The sequence below is a fragment of the Physeter macrocephalus genome, chromosome 5 (assembly GCF_002837175.3).
Source record: "Physeter macrocephalus isolate SW-GA chromosome 5, ASM283717v5, whole genome shotgun sequence".
Taxonomy (NCBI): domain Eukaryota; kingdom Metazoa; phylum Chordata; class Mammalia; order Artiodactyla; family Physeteridae; genus Physeter; species Physeter macrocephalus.
Window position 1 is genome coordinate 48,356,118 of NC_041218.1, and position 16,981 is coordinate 48,373,098.

The 16,981-nt window shown below is 43.1% G+C and overlaps 1 protein-coding gene across 3 annotated transcripts in view; it reads right to left on the reverse strand.

Moving 5' to 3' along the window:
• Positions 1-13,951, reverse strand: part of CHN2 (chimerin 2) — a 314,431-nt gene extending 300,480 nt beyond the window's left edge. For 2 of the 3 annotated variants that reach the window (XM_055084940.1, XM_024131278.3), the window contains exon 1: positions 13,493-13,951. In XM_055084940.1, the coding sequence (XP_054940915.1) occupies positions 13,493-13,541 (49 nt within the window). In that variant the 5' untranslated portion in view covers positions 13,542-13,951. The remainder of the gene's footprint in view (positions 1-13,492) is intronic. The other variant, XM_024131284.3, reaches the window with a different exon arrangement.
• Positions 13,952-16,981: the final 3,030 nt, after the last annotated feature.

Here is a 16,981-nt window from a genome sequence, read left to right on the forward strand (position 1 = left end):
AAGAAAAAAAGACAGAAAGAGAGAAAGAAAGAAAGAAAGAAAGAGAGAAAGAGAGAAAGGAAGAAAGAAGGTGGGGGAGGGAAGGGAGAAAGGAGAAGAGAACCCAGGAAGATGCAAGGGAACAAAGTGTTTTAGTTTGGGTGGTAGCTCTCCTTATGTGAGTTACCTTTCTGTGCTTTGTAACTTGCATGTCTATTACAGATATTCATTTGCATATATTGATTGTTACATCAAATTTGATTTATAAAAGAGCCACTCTTCTGGACTGGAAAGTATAAACAGTGATGTGCCTTTGGATGAGAGATTTGTCCAGGCTCATTTAAAATGTTTATGGGAGTATGGGATGCACAGTGGAGTCTCACACTGAGTGGAGAAATTCTAAACTGGTGAGGTTACGCTTCAAGATTTTCAAAGGCTGTTGAAGAAGAGCAAAATAATATATTTAGAAGAGATTTTTCCAGTTATATTAGATGATCATGAACTCTGGATGATCAACTTATCACCCAGGCAAGGAATCTATGGAGCATCTATTAGAATGGGAACTTCATGAGACCAGAGATTTTTATGTTTTGTTCACAAATTTTCAATTTCCAAGTTTCTTTCCCAGACATGTTCCCATTTGATTCTCACAAGTATTATTAGCTCATTTTATGGATGAGAAAATGGAAATTCAGAGGGGGCCAAGTTAACACAGCCGTTGGTGCTAGTGTTTGGGCCAGATCCCCAACTTCCCAGCAAGTGATACATGACACATCACGCTTGAAGTCCAGGGTTCAAATGAGCCCACATTTATTTACAAAGCCTAAGAATGGATGTTAAAAATAAGTTTCAGAGAGTTACATTTAAAGCAATAAAAAGAAATACAAGTCCACTCTGAGGACAGAAAATGGATGGAACTCATTACTATAAGAAGAAGCACAAGCTAGAGCTACATATGCTCTCAGAAACATGTTTACATGAATTCCTGAATGACAGATTTACACTCAGTTATTTATGAAAAATAAGGTATCTGCAGGGCCTCTCTTCCCTGAAAGACTTCTGTGCATTTTTACAAAATACCCCTTAATGTTATTCCTGGGGTTAGAATATAGAACCAAATAAGTACGGTGGCAATTATTATGTTCTTGTGACAAATTACATTGTCTAGCTCCAAATCATGTCTTCCGTTCATAATTCCCTAGGATTTGCTGTGGTTATGCTCCTAATCTGAACCTGATATTATTTCAAGAGAGTTGACAAAGCCGCTGTCAATTGCTTTTTCCTCTGAGGAAGAACTCGCATTTGCTTTTTAAAAAAAAAAAAAAAAAAAAAAAAAAGCACGTGGGTTACTTTGGTTGCTTAAAACAAGCATAGGGCTCTCACAGGGACAAAGTTCAACCCTCAGGCATATTAACATCACATAAGAAAAAAAACCCTCTGTGCCCAGGTTACTGACAGTACCTTCAACCCTAGATACGGATCACGAGGGAGATAACCAGAGGACACCCGTATTGAACTCACCAGACCCCCAACGAGAACCGAACTGCTCACAGCACTTCCTGAAGGAGACATCATAATGCTCTCTTTGCATGTGAAAGTCAGCAACCTAGTATTATTTACCCAATAAACACGGTTTTACAGTCTCACTGTCTGCAGGGACAAACACTGTAGAACAAAATGGTTAATTTTTCTGTAATAAAATGAATTTGAATGAGCAACTTAAATCAATATTAGGCAGCCAAAGTATGTGTATTAATATCTACACATCATTGGCAAAATCCCAAGTGAATTTTTTCATTACTGAAAGTAATGCTAGGCTTGACTTTTCACGTCCCTTGATGTTAACATACATTTGGTGGGAAATAACTTGTTTGAAACCCAATCCACTTTGGCTTTCTGTGGATACATATACACATAAACACACACATACAGACATATACCACGCGTGTACATGCGTGTATACACATATGCATACTCATGGCAAGAAGCTTCAGGTCAAGAGAAAATGTGTTCCTTATTCTCTCAGCTTCTCTTTCCAACTTCATAGCATTATCGCACGGCAGGCTTTCTTTGGAAAGAGGGGTATACATAAAACTCACAGGTAAATATGTAAAGTCTAGAACTATCGTAAAGCAAAAACCAAAAATAAACAAAAAACAAAGCACAAAACCTATATAAACAAGAATCTGATGAAACTCCCAGTCTGTCCCTCTCTATAGTATTTCATTTCAAAGTCACTGTACAGACCCAGAAAAATGAAGGACGTCTCTCAGTGTCTGAGACTAATCCAAAACAGGGACTTAAGAATCAGGGCTGAACTGGACCTGGAGGGTGGCGGGGAGGGAAGTTTCTGGCTTGGAAAGTGGACAGGATGGCAACCATGAGAGCCACTGAGCCAAGCAACAGGTTTTGTATGGTAGATTCTGTGAGAAAGGCTAGAACATTCTCACTGGAGTTGTCCAGACCAGTGCTGTCTAATCCAAATATAATGTGAGCCACATATGTAATTTTAAATATTCTGGCAGCTACATTAAACATTTTTAAATAAGTTTCTTAAAATATGTTTTCTTGAGCTTCCCTGGTGGCGCAGTGGTTGAGAGTCCACCTGCCGATGCAGGGGACACGGGTTCGTGCCCCGGTCCGGGAAGATCCCACACGCCGCGGAGGGGCTGGGCCCGTGAGCCATGGCCGCTAAGCCTGCGTGTCCGGAGCCTGTGCTCCGCAACGGGAGAGGCCTCAGCAGTGAGAGGCCCGCGTACCGCAAAAAAAAAAAAAAAAAAATGTTTTCTTTAACCTAATATCCAGAAAATGTTATCATTTCAAAATATAATCAATATAACAAAGTTATTCATGAGACATTTTACATTTTTTGTTTTGTACGAAGTCTTCAATTCTGGTATGTATTTTAGCTTGCAGCCCATCTCAGACTACCCACATTTCAAGGGCTAAACTGCCCAGGTGGCTACCATATTGGACAGTGCAGGTCTAGGTCTTGAGAAGACCCTTACAGGTCAGTGTTGCAGCCCTCACACTCTAGTAGATGCTGCAGAAGATTTACCCCCAAAACCATGCTCCCTGCTTCCTGCTTACTTGCTGCCCCCAAATTGATCTTTCTCTGGTTTATTCCTTGGAAGCAAAATTATTTAAGAAAAAGCACTTTACATTGTTAGAGTGGCATTATGTGAAATAACTAAGAAGTACTAGGCTTCCTTTCCTTGAAGAAGATAGTGTTCAGCCAGGACTGAGGGTAGTCCTCAGGGCAATGACGGGGCATGATGAAATCTAGGTACTGGGCCTCTGAAGAGAAAAGAACTATGTAAGGTTATCACCCAAGTGATTCTGTGATTCATACTGCTTGAAATTTGTGATCTGAGTTATATCAATAAAGAACAAGCATTCATGCCACAGGCTTCTGGCTAGCGTGGCTTCTGAGGCCAGTGGCCTCAACATCCACCTCTTTCTTGACAGTTGCTTGACACTTGAAAGATACCCTCCACCTTTCCATTTTCTAGTTCCACTTGAAGATGGTAACAGAAGTTCAAGGAGGAGGGCAGCTTCCTTTTCGTAGGAACTGTCATGTTCCTGCATCTTATATGCATGCATTTCCCCCCAATTAAATGTGCTGAAAATTCCAAAAGCTAACTTTATTTTCCAAAAACCAGTGCATTTTCTTTGTCCTGTATGTGGGCTTTGGCAGAAGCAAAATACTTCTAGGCAAATGGTTTGCTGATGGCCAAGTTGGCAGAAAATCTCTTTTGGATAGCATAGCTTAGATATGGCACTAGCAACCTCAGTCCACACATTCACAACTTCCCTATATTCTTTATAATTTTGGGGAAGAAATGCAATTATAAGATCCAAACTTCTTCTGGATATGGCATTTTTTCCTCTTTGAGGGTGAAATTACAACTCACTGTGGGCTTATTTCAAAAAGAAATGGAGCTGCCATTAAGGAAACTACAGACCATTTTTTAAAAAGCTTGAATCAAACTTCAGGACTAGCAGTGTTTATCAACATTTTAATTACTCTCCCCAACATTATATTCTAGCTGTCATTCCACAGTTTGCCTCAAAGTTATGAAAAAATTACTTACAAAAAGCCAATTTGCAAAATTAGTAAAATCCAACCCAAGCAGCACAAGGAGCAAACACAAGAATGGGAGAACATTTTATCAAATTTTCTATCCTTAGCTAATTAATTTTACGTTAGTAAAGTCCCTGTCTTAGAACTTCATACCCTGTCTACCAGTGCTGCCCAACAGAATCTTTTGCAGAATGGTGGAAATGTTCTATTTCTGCGTGGCCTAATATGGTAGCCACTAGCTACCACAGTAGTACCATGTGTACTACTGGGCCCTTGAAATGTGCCTACTACAACTGAGGAAATGAATGTTTTTCATTTAAATTTAAATAGCTACATGTGGCTAGTGGTTACTGTATTGGACAGCATCGCTATATATAGTTAGGGCAGACACCAGATCACTTAAGTCTCTGTCTCTGTTGACACAACAGCCTTGAGTTCTAAGGTCCATTTAACATACAAAGCACTTTATGACTTATTTGTTCAAAATATTAAATAATTAAATAGAACAGCCTATATGAAGCCAGATAGAAAAAAACACCTGCGAGAAGTTCTCTAAGGATGATACTACTCTTTAGGATGAGCCAGAAAGGAGGATGGAGAATGATGTTCTGGAAACGTGGGTCCTAGACTACAGTTCAGCTCTAGCCCCACCACCAACTAGGTGAGCAGCACTGGGCAGTTCCTGGAGTTCCTTGGACCCTGATTCTCTTGCTTATACTATGCTGGCATCTTCTAAACAACCTCCAAGGTCTCTCCTTGGTCCAAACCTACAGTGAAATGTCAAGTCAATCCAGGTCGGGAGAAAAAAACCAACAATTCTCAGGTAGAAATTGCTGCGTGTGCTCTGCCTGAACTGCTTCTGTAATTTTAGCTCCTTTGTGCTTTCACTTAAGATATAAGCTAAGAAATAGATATTCTGCTGCCTGAGGATTCAGAATCTGGGAGTTTCATGAGATGATAACAGGACTTGATATGCTCACACAAAATGGAACGCTTTTGAAATGCCAGTGAAGAAAATCAACTGAATGCTAAGGAGTACTTTTCTTTTCTTGCCTCATTTTTTTCTTTCACTGAGAAAATTTTCAAACCTTTAGAAAAGTTGCAAGAATAGTACAATGGATACCTATATACCCTTCACATTGCAAGACTACTCTCAAGTATAGATACTCACAAGTCCAATATCCTGGGTGTTCACTCTGAAGAGTAATGACTTGGTAACACCTCCCAGTTCGTATTGCTGGTGAGAATAAGCTTTGGTCAGACTGAGGTGAGGGTCTGGCTAACTACTGAGGGCAACAAAATAAAGCACAAGTATGTAACTGTATTTTCTCTGTCAACCATGAGCATGGATTTCACCAGTAAACTCTAATGTCAGCAACTTTGTAAATAGATAGAAACGAACCAACCCCTTATGTCTCAAGAGGGAAAAGCATGATCTTTGAAATTAAGAAGACCTTGCTCTAATCCTATCACCTCAAATCTAAGCCCCATCCCTCTCTGAACCTATTTCTTTGTTTATAAAATGGGATATAATGTCTACCTCAGAGAAATATTGCTAAAATTGTGTGAGATAATGTAAACAGAATGACACTTAGCAGCCATTCAGTAGTATTAGTTGCTTTTACAGTTTACTATGCATTTTCCCAAACAGTACTTCAGGAATGACAACCCCATGGGATAAATTTGTCAGATATCGCTATTTCGATATTATCTGTTATCATCTTCGCTATCGCCAAGAGAACTGAGGCTCAGAGGCATTAAGGGAAGGAGAGAGGGAGAAGACAATTGGCCTCTAATAAGCAGGAGTGCTGGCCAGGTCTGCAGAGGGGATGCTTCTATCACCTGTCGATGCTCATCTCAGCTCCAGAAACAGACTCTCACAACTGCAGTTTGCAGCGAGGCATTTAAGGCTCAGAGGGGCCAACTTCACCAAAGACCACATAGCTAGCTAGTTGGTCTGGTTAAGTATCTGGTTAAAGTGCCTATGTTAAGGGTTTAGGAGCCTTGGTAAAGGGTTCAAGGGCCTTGGTTAATGGTTTAAGGGTCCTGGTTAAGGGCTTAAGGGCTCTGACAGAGGATTTAATAAGGGCTTGGGTAAAAGGTGTAGGTGCCCTGGCTAAGGGTTTAAATATCCTGGTTAAAGGTTTAAATGCCCGGAATCTTCTGATTCCACGTTTATGGCTCTTCCTACGACATCTAACGAAGACACATTTCAGAAGGTGGGATCTCTCCCTAGCTCAAGGAAGCAGACTGTTTCTCCAGATCTATTTGATTCTCTTTTTTTCAATTGGAGTATAACTGCTTTATAATGTTGTGTTAGTTTCCGCTGTACAACGAAGTGAATCAGCTATATGTATACATATATCCCCTCCCTCTTGGACCTCCCTCCCACCCACCCCCCCATCTAGGTCACCACAGAGCACAGAGCTGAGCTCCCTGTGCTATATAGCAGGTTCCCACTAGCTAGCTATTTTACATATTGTAGTGTACATATGTCAATCCTAATCTCCCAATTCATCCCACCCTCCCCTTCCCCCGTGTCCACCCATCCATTCTCTACATCTGCGTCTCTATTCCTGCCCTGAAAATAGGTTATTCAGTACCATTTTTCTAAATTCCACATGTATGCATTAATATATGATATTGGTTTCTCTCTTTCTGACTTACTTCACTCTGTATGACAGACTCCTTCAACATCTCTACAAATGACCCAATTTCGTTCCTTTTTATGAGTTAGTATTATTCCATTGTATGTGTATATACATATATACATATATACATATATACGTATATATGTATATACATATATATGCATATATATACATATACATACACCACATATATATATATGTGGTGTATATATATACACATATACATATATACACCACATCTTCTTTATCCATTCATCTGTCGATGGACATTTAGGTTGCTTCTATGACCTGGTTATTGTAAATAGTGCTGCCATGAACATTGGGGTGCATGTGTCTTTTTGAATTATGGTTTTCTCAGGGTATATGCCCAGTAGTGGGATTGTTGGGTCATATGGTAGTTCTATTTTTAGTTTTTTAAGGAACCTCCATACTGTTCTCCATAGTGGCTGTATCAATTCAGAACCAATTGATTCTGCCAGGCAACTGGCATCTAGCCTCTATCCTGGACAAAATGCTCTCCTCCACAGGCCCACCAAAGGCATGGGGTGACTGGTGGCCTGCATAGTGAGTGGGCGATATCTCAACTCCAGGAATCTGATCAATGTCCCCTCTGACCCGAGGTGATGATGACATTTTAAATAAGGTTATTAATTGAACACCTTTCTTAGAGAATGTCTGTGGGAACTCAGACATCGGATGATTGAAAATAACACTTTAAACTGTGGAGGTGATACTGTGAATGGGCTGAAGTTGGGTAACTTTGACAGGCCAAACTGCTGAAGCAAGGCCATGCTGTCATGAGGCCATACTGTCAAGACTATATTAGAAGATTGGTCCCCACGAAGGTGTTCAATTAGTAATAAATGAGGGAAGAAGCAGGTTATTTGCACAAGCAGCTGGTGGATGGCTCTCCCCCAGTGCACACATGCCATATTCAGCCTCAGACCCTAGTGGACAGCCACATGGGTCCCCCGGCAGAGCAGACTGCATGTGGGTTCAGCACATTCCAACTGGGTTTTCCTCTAGCCATGGAAACTTTAAATAAACCTCTGCTTTCATTAGTAACTTTGAGACACATGAGTGTGTTCTGTCACACCCATCAGCCTGCACCAGAGATGGAGGCGTCCATCTTGACGCTCTGACCAGAATCCATGTGAGAACAGTAGCTGCCTTTCCCACTGAGCAAGTGGAAGGACAAGCAGCAAGGTGCTTGGAGGACTGGGAAACTATTAACAGTAAAGCAGACCAAAGGCAGGGTTTCTGAAAACACCTCTAAATAGAAATCTGACCAACATAATAACTGATGAGAAAAGCAAAAGGGAGAAAGAAAGAAAGAAAAGAAAGAAAAGAAAGAAAGAAAGAAAGAGGGCGGGAGGGCGGGAGGGAGGCAAGCCAGCCATTCATTTTGAAAATTCAATGACACACACACACACACAAAAAAATTCAATGACATATTTTAGGAGCCATGAAATGTGAATACATTCATAAAAGATAAATCATGGGTGAATGATAGCTGGGTGCTATTAATCTTATTATCACTCAGTTCCTTTCTCTTTCTTTATATCTAACTATCTTGGCAGGAATCTTAACGTTCTGGCAGAAAACGCTTTCCCAAACCATACCAAGATGACACCGCTCACGTATAGGTTTTCCAATCCTAATGTCCGGTTATTTTCACCATTGTGTGAAAACAGGAGACCCTGCAGAGCAGAAGACGGCCCTCAGCAGGACTGACACTCGGGCCAAGCCCCAGGAGGCAGTGCAAAGAACACATTGTTCAGTTAAACCCCACAGAGACTGGTCTCAGAAAATACCTGGAGTTTGCATCCCCCAAAAGTTGAACAAATGTCAAGTTCATTCAAAACTCTTCATAGGGTTAGTGGGAGGTGGGGGGGCACCTGGAGTTTTAACAAAAGTACACAAATCAGTGGGCCTTTGTCAAACACTGCAAACAAGCTGTCATGCTTAAGAAGAGCCTCCTTTTCTCTCAGATTTTATATCACTGGGTTCATCTCAGGTACCACAAAGTACAGTGAAAATCTAATAAGTTAAAATAAGCTGTGGAAAGGTCACCAGAAAAACAGCAAAAAACAATATTCTTCATCTGAGTGAATGATTTCTCTCAGAGGATTCACTTTTAGATTGTGATTTTTAAAAAATCTGCAATGTTTTTGAAATTGCAATTTTTTTGTGCACACAATTTCAAATATAGGTGATCAAATCTTCCTGCCATTCTAGGTGATTGAAATTAAATTGCCAGCAGTTATCGCTAAAACAAAGGTAAAGATATTTTGCTTACACATAATTGAATATTTCTGAAGTCTAAAGGACTAGAAGACTTCTCAGTGTGAATGTCTGTTTCAACAGATACCCTGTTTTGTAGTATTGGATCTATGGAGTTTCTAATTACACGTATATAAGTCTTGGCAGCATTACTGTAGTTCAATTTTGCCTTCTGCATCTAGGAATGTGAAAGATTTGTATATGCCGCTGGTTGTGACTCGCCAATAACGAGTAATGAAAATTCCTATTTATCATTTCTAGGACCAACACCAGTTTGACAGCAGAAAATGGCATTACTTACCTGGCACACAATTACTGTTGTATAGAATCTGGAAAAATAAATCCCTCAATCTATTCAGGAATGCTCTTTTCCCAATTAAGGTTTCAATGACTCTACACATAACACTGATTTTTACCTTTTTCTATTTGCATTTTAATTTCAAAAGTCCCTGTCCATTTCATTTCTATAATACAGTGTGTTTATGTTTTCAAAATCTTAATAACTTCTTATCCCGCGAGTCCCTTTATTATTTAATTTTTTACTTTGTTCAGTTACTGGAAAACATCTCATAGCTTCTTTATCTATCACTTTACCTGAGTTGATTTTTTTTGTTACTTTGTGAAATTATTCATTTGGTGATCACATGACTAATATGCAAAAAGTTCTTATTTCAATTATAAAAGCAAATCTAATTCATGATTATTAAGAAAAGTATTTTTGCAAGTCAACCACTGTTCATTTCAGAATATAATCAAGTACCACAGGCTAGATTAAAAACTTAAGGATAGGGATTTTTTTCCCCCCGATTTAAAATAAAACAGGTAATCAAACCTTCCTGCCAATCTAGGTGACTGTGAAATTTAATCACCAGCAGTTATCATTAAAACAAAGGCAAAGCAATTTCTTTTACACATAATTGAATACTTCAGAAACAAATTTCTAAAGAGTTCTCAGAAAATGTATTTAAAAATTAATTTTAACCTGATTATTTCATCTGTTGTGTGTCAGCTGGTAATGTAGAATAAATGAGATGCTTGGGTGATGTGGTCCAACAACAGCAGGTAAGAACATATTCTCAGGAAAATCAGATAATTTTGAGCTTAGTATGAGTAAATTATTAGATTTTTACTCTTCACACAAATCCATCCAAACCTAAACCTCCCAGGAATAGAGGCTATTCCTCTGAGAGGTTTAACCCATGGTATTCTATTCAAGTTCACCTCTCCATATCCTGGACACTACAGAATCAACCATTCCTTTCTCAGTGCTCAATTGCCCAAGTATGTCCTAAGGTGTTGGAGAGCTGTGCCATTAAACCCATTGCTACCTGAGCAGAAAGAAAGCGTCCTATATCGGCACCAAAGGTGAGTGATCTGGTAGCTCTGTGAATGAGGCTGCTGACGGGCCTATAAGCACAACTGTCCAGAGAAGAGGAACCACCAAGAAAACGGGTCAATAGCCCTAAGAAGGGAGTTGAAAATTAGGCAATGAACTTCCCTATCTCCAGACCTTTGCCTAAGATCTTACCTCTTCCTGAAGGTAGAGGTAAACATTCCTTTCAACGTTTTTGAAAACATTCCACTCATCCTTCAAGGCTCAACTCATGTCACCCCTACTGACCCCTCACAACTGAGGTCATCACTCTCTTCCCTGCACTCTCCTCCCCATAATTTATTTTATCAAAATGGAAAACAGAGTGCTATTTGCTTGTCCATCTCTGCTGCTGGATGGAGAGGGAAAGGATCTTGATGCATTCTTCTATTCCATACACTTGGGATTATGCCTGAAACCTAAAAGAAACTTAATAAATGCTTGTTTAATGGAGCTCAAACCTCAAGACCAAACTTAACATGCAATGTAAGAGGCAGATTTGATGTGTGCTGGACTTATTTCTGTACCTAAAGTCTGAGTCAGTGAGAGCTTTCTTTTTCATTCCTCCAAGGAACAAACTTTATTCACACCAAGCACTTATTAAGTGCCACACCCTGTGCTAAATGCTCTATACACATTATCTCACTTAATCCCCATGACATTCTTATGAAATAGTTCCTATTATTAGCATCAGTCTCATTTATCGATGAGGAAATTGAGGCCTGGAGAAGTTAAATAACTTACCCCAAGTTACCCACTGCTGGAGCCAAACTCAAGGACAATAATCCCAGAACTTCAGAACTAGAAGGAATCCTTTAAATTATCTTCCTCACTTAACCTCCTTGAATCTGAGGCTTATAACTTACTACCTGGCACATAGTAGGCCCTCCAAAATGGTGATTAATAGACTGATGGAGTGTCCTAATTTTTCAGACTCTGGCCTCTGCCTGAGAGAACCCAGCTGCCACCACAAACAGGCTCTATTCTTTCCTGCCCAACACCTCCCACAGGTGTGAATTGCTTGTGTCACCTGAATTATTCATGATCCACACGATGGTAAGTGAGCTTAAAAAGAGAATTCTGGCTCTCAAATTTTTCAAGACAAAGTACCTGATTAATTGGTGAATTAGCCAATATAAGCTCATGGCCCATGGTTGAGACATACCAAAAAATATACCTCTGCCCACTTTTTGAATTTAAGCTTTTGCATAATTTTCCAGTTTCCATTAGGACTTAAAACAGTGGCAACTAAAGCAGAAAAGAGAACCATCACAAGCATCTCTATTCTATCTACAAAGCAATTAACATCATCCAAAGCTTATACTGTGCTGCTTCAAACCCATGTATTCTTCCTAAGGCTGAGTTAGGTTTTTCAATAACATTCCTTAAGCTTAAGGAGATCTTTCATCAAGATCTGAAAATTCAGATGCCACAGCACCTGTAATTTATACCATCAGTAAATGTGATAACACTGCCTTATTGTCCTTTATCCTTTCTTCTTTCCCTTCGTCACCTCTCCCCCGCCAGTTCATTTTCTTGTGGGCCATTTTCGGAGAGGGATAACCATATGCTGATCATAAGCTAACATCACTGTGCTTTAAATTCAATGTTAGTCAACCAAAATGAATTGAAAAGCAGCAGCAGTGGTTTGGGGGTACTAAAAATAAGCTGTAGCATTTGCTGAGTCCTCAGAATTAAAACCACAGGCGGTCAACTTGTTGCTGCTCTTAATAAGATATGACTGTTCTGCCCAATTGGTTGCTACTACCAGAAACTTCAACTACATCGTACACATAACAACACTGTGCTTTTCATTAGTTGGCAGTGATCAAGAAAGAAAGTGCTATTTCCCTGGAACTAAAACCTGCCAAAAAAGATAATAAATGGCTTTCAAGCGATCACCTTGTTCCACGTCACAACTGAACCTTAGTCAAATCACCTTGCATTTATGATTTAATTAGTCACACATCTAGCGATATGGTTCCTTAATGCTTGGCTTGCTGTCCAATGCCTCCAACAAAGTGTTTCTTCCTGTGAGTTTAATTTTTGGGTAATAATTTAAAACACACACACAATAGGAATTAATACAATATTGATATATTAAGCATTTCCATTAGGACTTCAAGAGCTTCTTGACCCCTGAATACTGTAAACTACACTAAATGTCTTATCAGCTAACCCTTTCGGGTTTGTCATTAAAGTTTTCAATGACTAGCGAGGTAGAAGAATTCTACCTAATTCATCATCCTGATTAGAAACCTGTCATACTCAGAATCCAGTGGGTCTGCTTCTATTGATTCCTACTCCTTCAGATTCATTAGCAATTTTTTCTCTTCAATTAGACCCGCTGTTCAACGTAGAAAAGCTGAAAGAAGCCCTTCCTTCCTCGGCCGCGCTTGGAAAAAAAAAAATATGTATGCCTGGAAAGTAAAATCACAGAACGTATTCCAAGAGGCCACAGAGGAAAGTCACACACACTCACACACACACACACACACACACACACACACAATTGCACACTTGCAAACTGGCAAATTGTCAGAGGCTGGGCTCGACCTCGCTTCCCCTAACTCGCTTCGATCAGAACCAGAAAGAGAATTACCTCTATCTCAAACCCATACCCCAAGCGTGGGTCTCCACGGAGCTAATTTCTGAAACAAACAAAGAAAATCAAGTCTGCGAGAAGCGAGGGTTTGCTCCCCGCTGCCTTGAATTTGGACATCCAGCGGAGCGGGCACCGCATAGCCAGCGGGTCGGGGCGCCCAGCGTCACCCTAACCTTCCCGGCCCCGCCAGCCCGGGTTCCAGCGGCGCCAGAAAGTGCGAGCCCGCCCCTGCCCGGTTTGCTTCTCTCCTGCTGCTGCCCAAATCCCCAGAACCCCCGCGTCTGCACACTAAGGGCGCCCCGCTCCCCCACCTCTGCGCTGTCAGACGCCAGGCGCGGAGGTGCTGTGGGCACCGAGGGTGCTGGCCAGCCAAACAAGTGTCACACCGGCCGCCTGCCCTCACCCCGGGAGAGCGGGCAAGACGGCCACAGGTAGGCTCTCTCCATCCCAGAGTGCGGGGCGAGGGCAGCGGGCGACAGACCCAGCGGGACAATCGCGCCCGACGGGCTGAAACTCACCGGAGGACACCGAGGAGCCGGACAGGCTGGAGTTGCTGGACGCTGCCATCTCCGCGCGCCCCGCGCGACGCTGCTCGCTCAGCCGCGGTGCGGACGCCGCCGCCGCTGTCCTGGCCCGGCAGCTCGCAGCCTCCGCGGCCCCCAGCCCATGGCAAAGTCCTGGGGACGCGCAGAAAGCACCAGCCTCCGGACTCTGCCTGCACTTCCTGCTCCGCCAGATGACGCGCTGCTGCCGCCGCTATTTATTTGTGGTTTCCGTCACTCTCGGCGCCTTCGCACGCTTTTCTCCGAGTGTCGAGGGTAGGTGGGAGCGGAGGGAGGCCGAGGGGCGGCCGGAGCAGACGAATCGTGCCTCCAGCTGAGCCCCAGCTGCGGTCCGCGCTCTCCAGCGCGCGGCTGGGACCAGGGCGCCCGGGCGGCCCCGAGCCGCCCCGCCGGCTCCCCGCACCCTTCCCCCGGCTCCCGCCTACCCCGCGGCACTTCAAGCTGCCCGGGCAAAGGCGGCGGGAGACAGACAGACAGAGCGACCTCCCCCTTCTCCCTCCGCCCCAACTCCGCTCGCGCGCACACAAAGGAAGGAGAGGAGACGCGGGAGCTCGGGGGCTGGTTCAGCTGCCGCGGGCTTGACAGCTCCTGCGACGGGGGCTGGAGGGGGAGGCTGTGGGCTGCAGGGCGGGGCGACACTGGCCCGGGGATCCGGACCCCGAGGTGCCGCGGAAGCCGCTGGGGGGCGCGGGGCGAGCATGGCTGCGGTGCGCAGCGCGGCTCCAAAGGTTTGAGGGCGACCGGGTGTGGGGCGTGGGGGAAGGTGGCGGGGCTCGCGACGCCCGGCCGGTTAGGGAGCAGCGAGACAGCCGGGGTGCGATCCAGAGGGCGAAGGCAGGGTCACTAAGGACAGGATGCTAGGCGGAAGGGGGCCTGGGATGCCAGAGCGGCTGTGGAACGCTCCTTGCACTCCCCTCCAAATTGTCCTTTGTTGCTCTGGAGCTGAGGATTCCTGCCCTGCAAGAAGGTGCGTTTCCTAAAATACCCTCAAAACACCCGGCAAGCCAGTCCGGCTGCTCTTAAGTACCCCAGCCATGGACAGTGCCCGACGGGTCCACTGGTTTTTGAGATGGGCCTTCAAAGAAATAGAGACGTTCCAGATATGTCATCAGGCCCACACAAAGCCGGGTGTCAAAGAAAAAGAGGTTCTCACACTGCAGTCTTGCAAAGGACCCTCACAAAAGACTTAAGACTTAGCAGCAGGTCCAATTGTGCCCTTTCTGGATAAGGAACTACTCAGGTGTGTGAGAGAAAGAGACTCTGGCACAAGGTGTGTACTTTACTCCTGTATTTAAACCTAAATTAATTTCACTGGGAGGAAATATCATGCAGATTTTTTAAGTCTATTTCACACTCCCAGCAGGGTAATCGGTTCTTTCATTCCTGAAGCCACAGAAAACTGTGAAATTTGAACAGAAATTGTTAGTTCAAAGGAAAAAGCAAACATTAAAGGAATGAAAGTACTCTCATTATGTAGCAAAGTGGAAAGTGTTCACATTGTGGTAGTTCAATTTTTAAAAACATGGTTAAAAGGACATAGTCAATTTAAACATGATCAGGAGTGACACAGGAACAGCAGCCAATCCTAGGGGGTCCACCTCAACCAAGCACCTAACACACAGTGAATAATAAATGTTGAATAATCACAGTATGCACCCATGTCACATTTTCTAGTTGATTTAAACTTTGTTTTTTTTAATTCCCTCCAGGATGCCATCCCAGTGTATGTTCCCAATAAGGCTCTTGTTGTTTTGTTTTGTTTTTAATGCAGCTTGCAGAATAGCTGAGGGCCCTGGAGCACTCTCCAGTCACATTGGACTGAGTCCTCCTGACGCTCATCTACACGGAGCTTGAAACACCCCAGCCTGGTATACAGAGACCCAAGCACCTCCACTCCGCCCCCCTTCCAATTTTCTTCTTCTTTGTGTAATGCAGCCTTGATGCCGCTTAACGTGGAGCCCTTCAAGGACATATGGCCCATCACAACCTTGACCTCTCTGTCAGAAGAGAACCTCCTGTTTTTTTCAGAGTTCTTCTGATCAAAGGCATCATCTACCTCTCTGACTAGTAATCTACGTATCCCTCCAGATCTTTAGCTGGTGGACTGTCTGACTTGGCTATGACACCTAGTAGGGTTGTCTCCCTCTGGGCTTTGAAGGAGACGACACCTGGATTCAAACTCCGGTTCTGCCACTTATTAGCTGTGTGACCTTGAGCAAATTACTCACATTTGCTGAGGTTCAGTTTCTCCACCCCCAACCAAACTCCTGATAACGTACGGCATTGTGAAGATTAAATGACATGAGATGTGTAAAGTCACAGTGTACCTGGCATACAGTCTGTGCTCCGTAAGTGATTGTAAATTTTTTACTTGAAAGATGGAATCTATGATTTGAACAAATTTTGCTTTCGCCATTGCATCTGGAGATAACTAATCAGCAGTGACTTGTTCTACCAGGGGAAATGCTCATCTTCGGCCCAAGGTTTGTATCTTTCTTGTCCCAAATCAAGAAATATGCAACAGGTTTCATCACTCAGAAGTCTCACAAAGGGATGTCAAATTCTATTTCTGCAGTTTGGATGATAATATTTACCCTCATAGAGCTTTACAGTCCTTAGTTAGAGAAAGTAAAGCATGGCCCCGTGAAGTAGATTATTTTTTTACTCCCAATTGACAGATGAAGGGACAGAGGAACACTTGCTGTGAAGGCATCACCCCAAGGCACCCTGTGCTGTACAAAAGTAGAATAAGATGGAAAATAATTTTTTTCCACTGGTCCAGAGGTCAGAAGAATACAAGACCAACAAACATGCTTGCTGAGTAGAAATGGGACGACTGGGGAGGCTTAGCTAATTGGTAGGAGATGGACGGAAACTCTGAAGTCCATTATTTTGAAGAACAAAAGGAAAGCTCTAGGTTCAGTACTAAAATCTGAAAGTTAATCAATAACTTGGATTGTTAAAGTCATAACCAACAGAGAAAACTCAGCAGGCATGATCGCTCACTATCAACTTAGTCAGAGGCTTAATGGCTCGCTGCTACTTGCAAAAATGTTTAATATCAATATATTAGCAGAAGGTAGAGGAAAGAAGATGCTAACCTCCTCCTCAGTAGGCTCAGGAACCTGTTTGTGGACCTTCCAAAGCATTCCTCTAAATGAAACAATAAGAAAATTCATTCATATATATATATATATATTTTTTTTTTTTTTTTTTTTTTTGCGGTACGCGGGCCTCTGACCGTTGTGGCCTCTCCCGTTGCGGAGCACAGGCTCCGGACGCGCAGGCCCAGCGGCCATGGCCCACGGGCCCAGCCGCTCCGCGGCATGTGGGATCCTCCCGGACCGGGGCACGAACCCGCGTCCCCCGCATCGGCAGGCGGACTCTCAACCACTGCGCCACCAGGGAAGCCCCATTCATATATTTTATTCACTCGTGTACGGC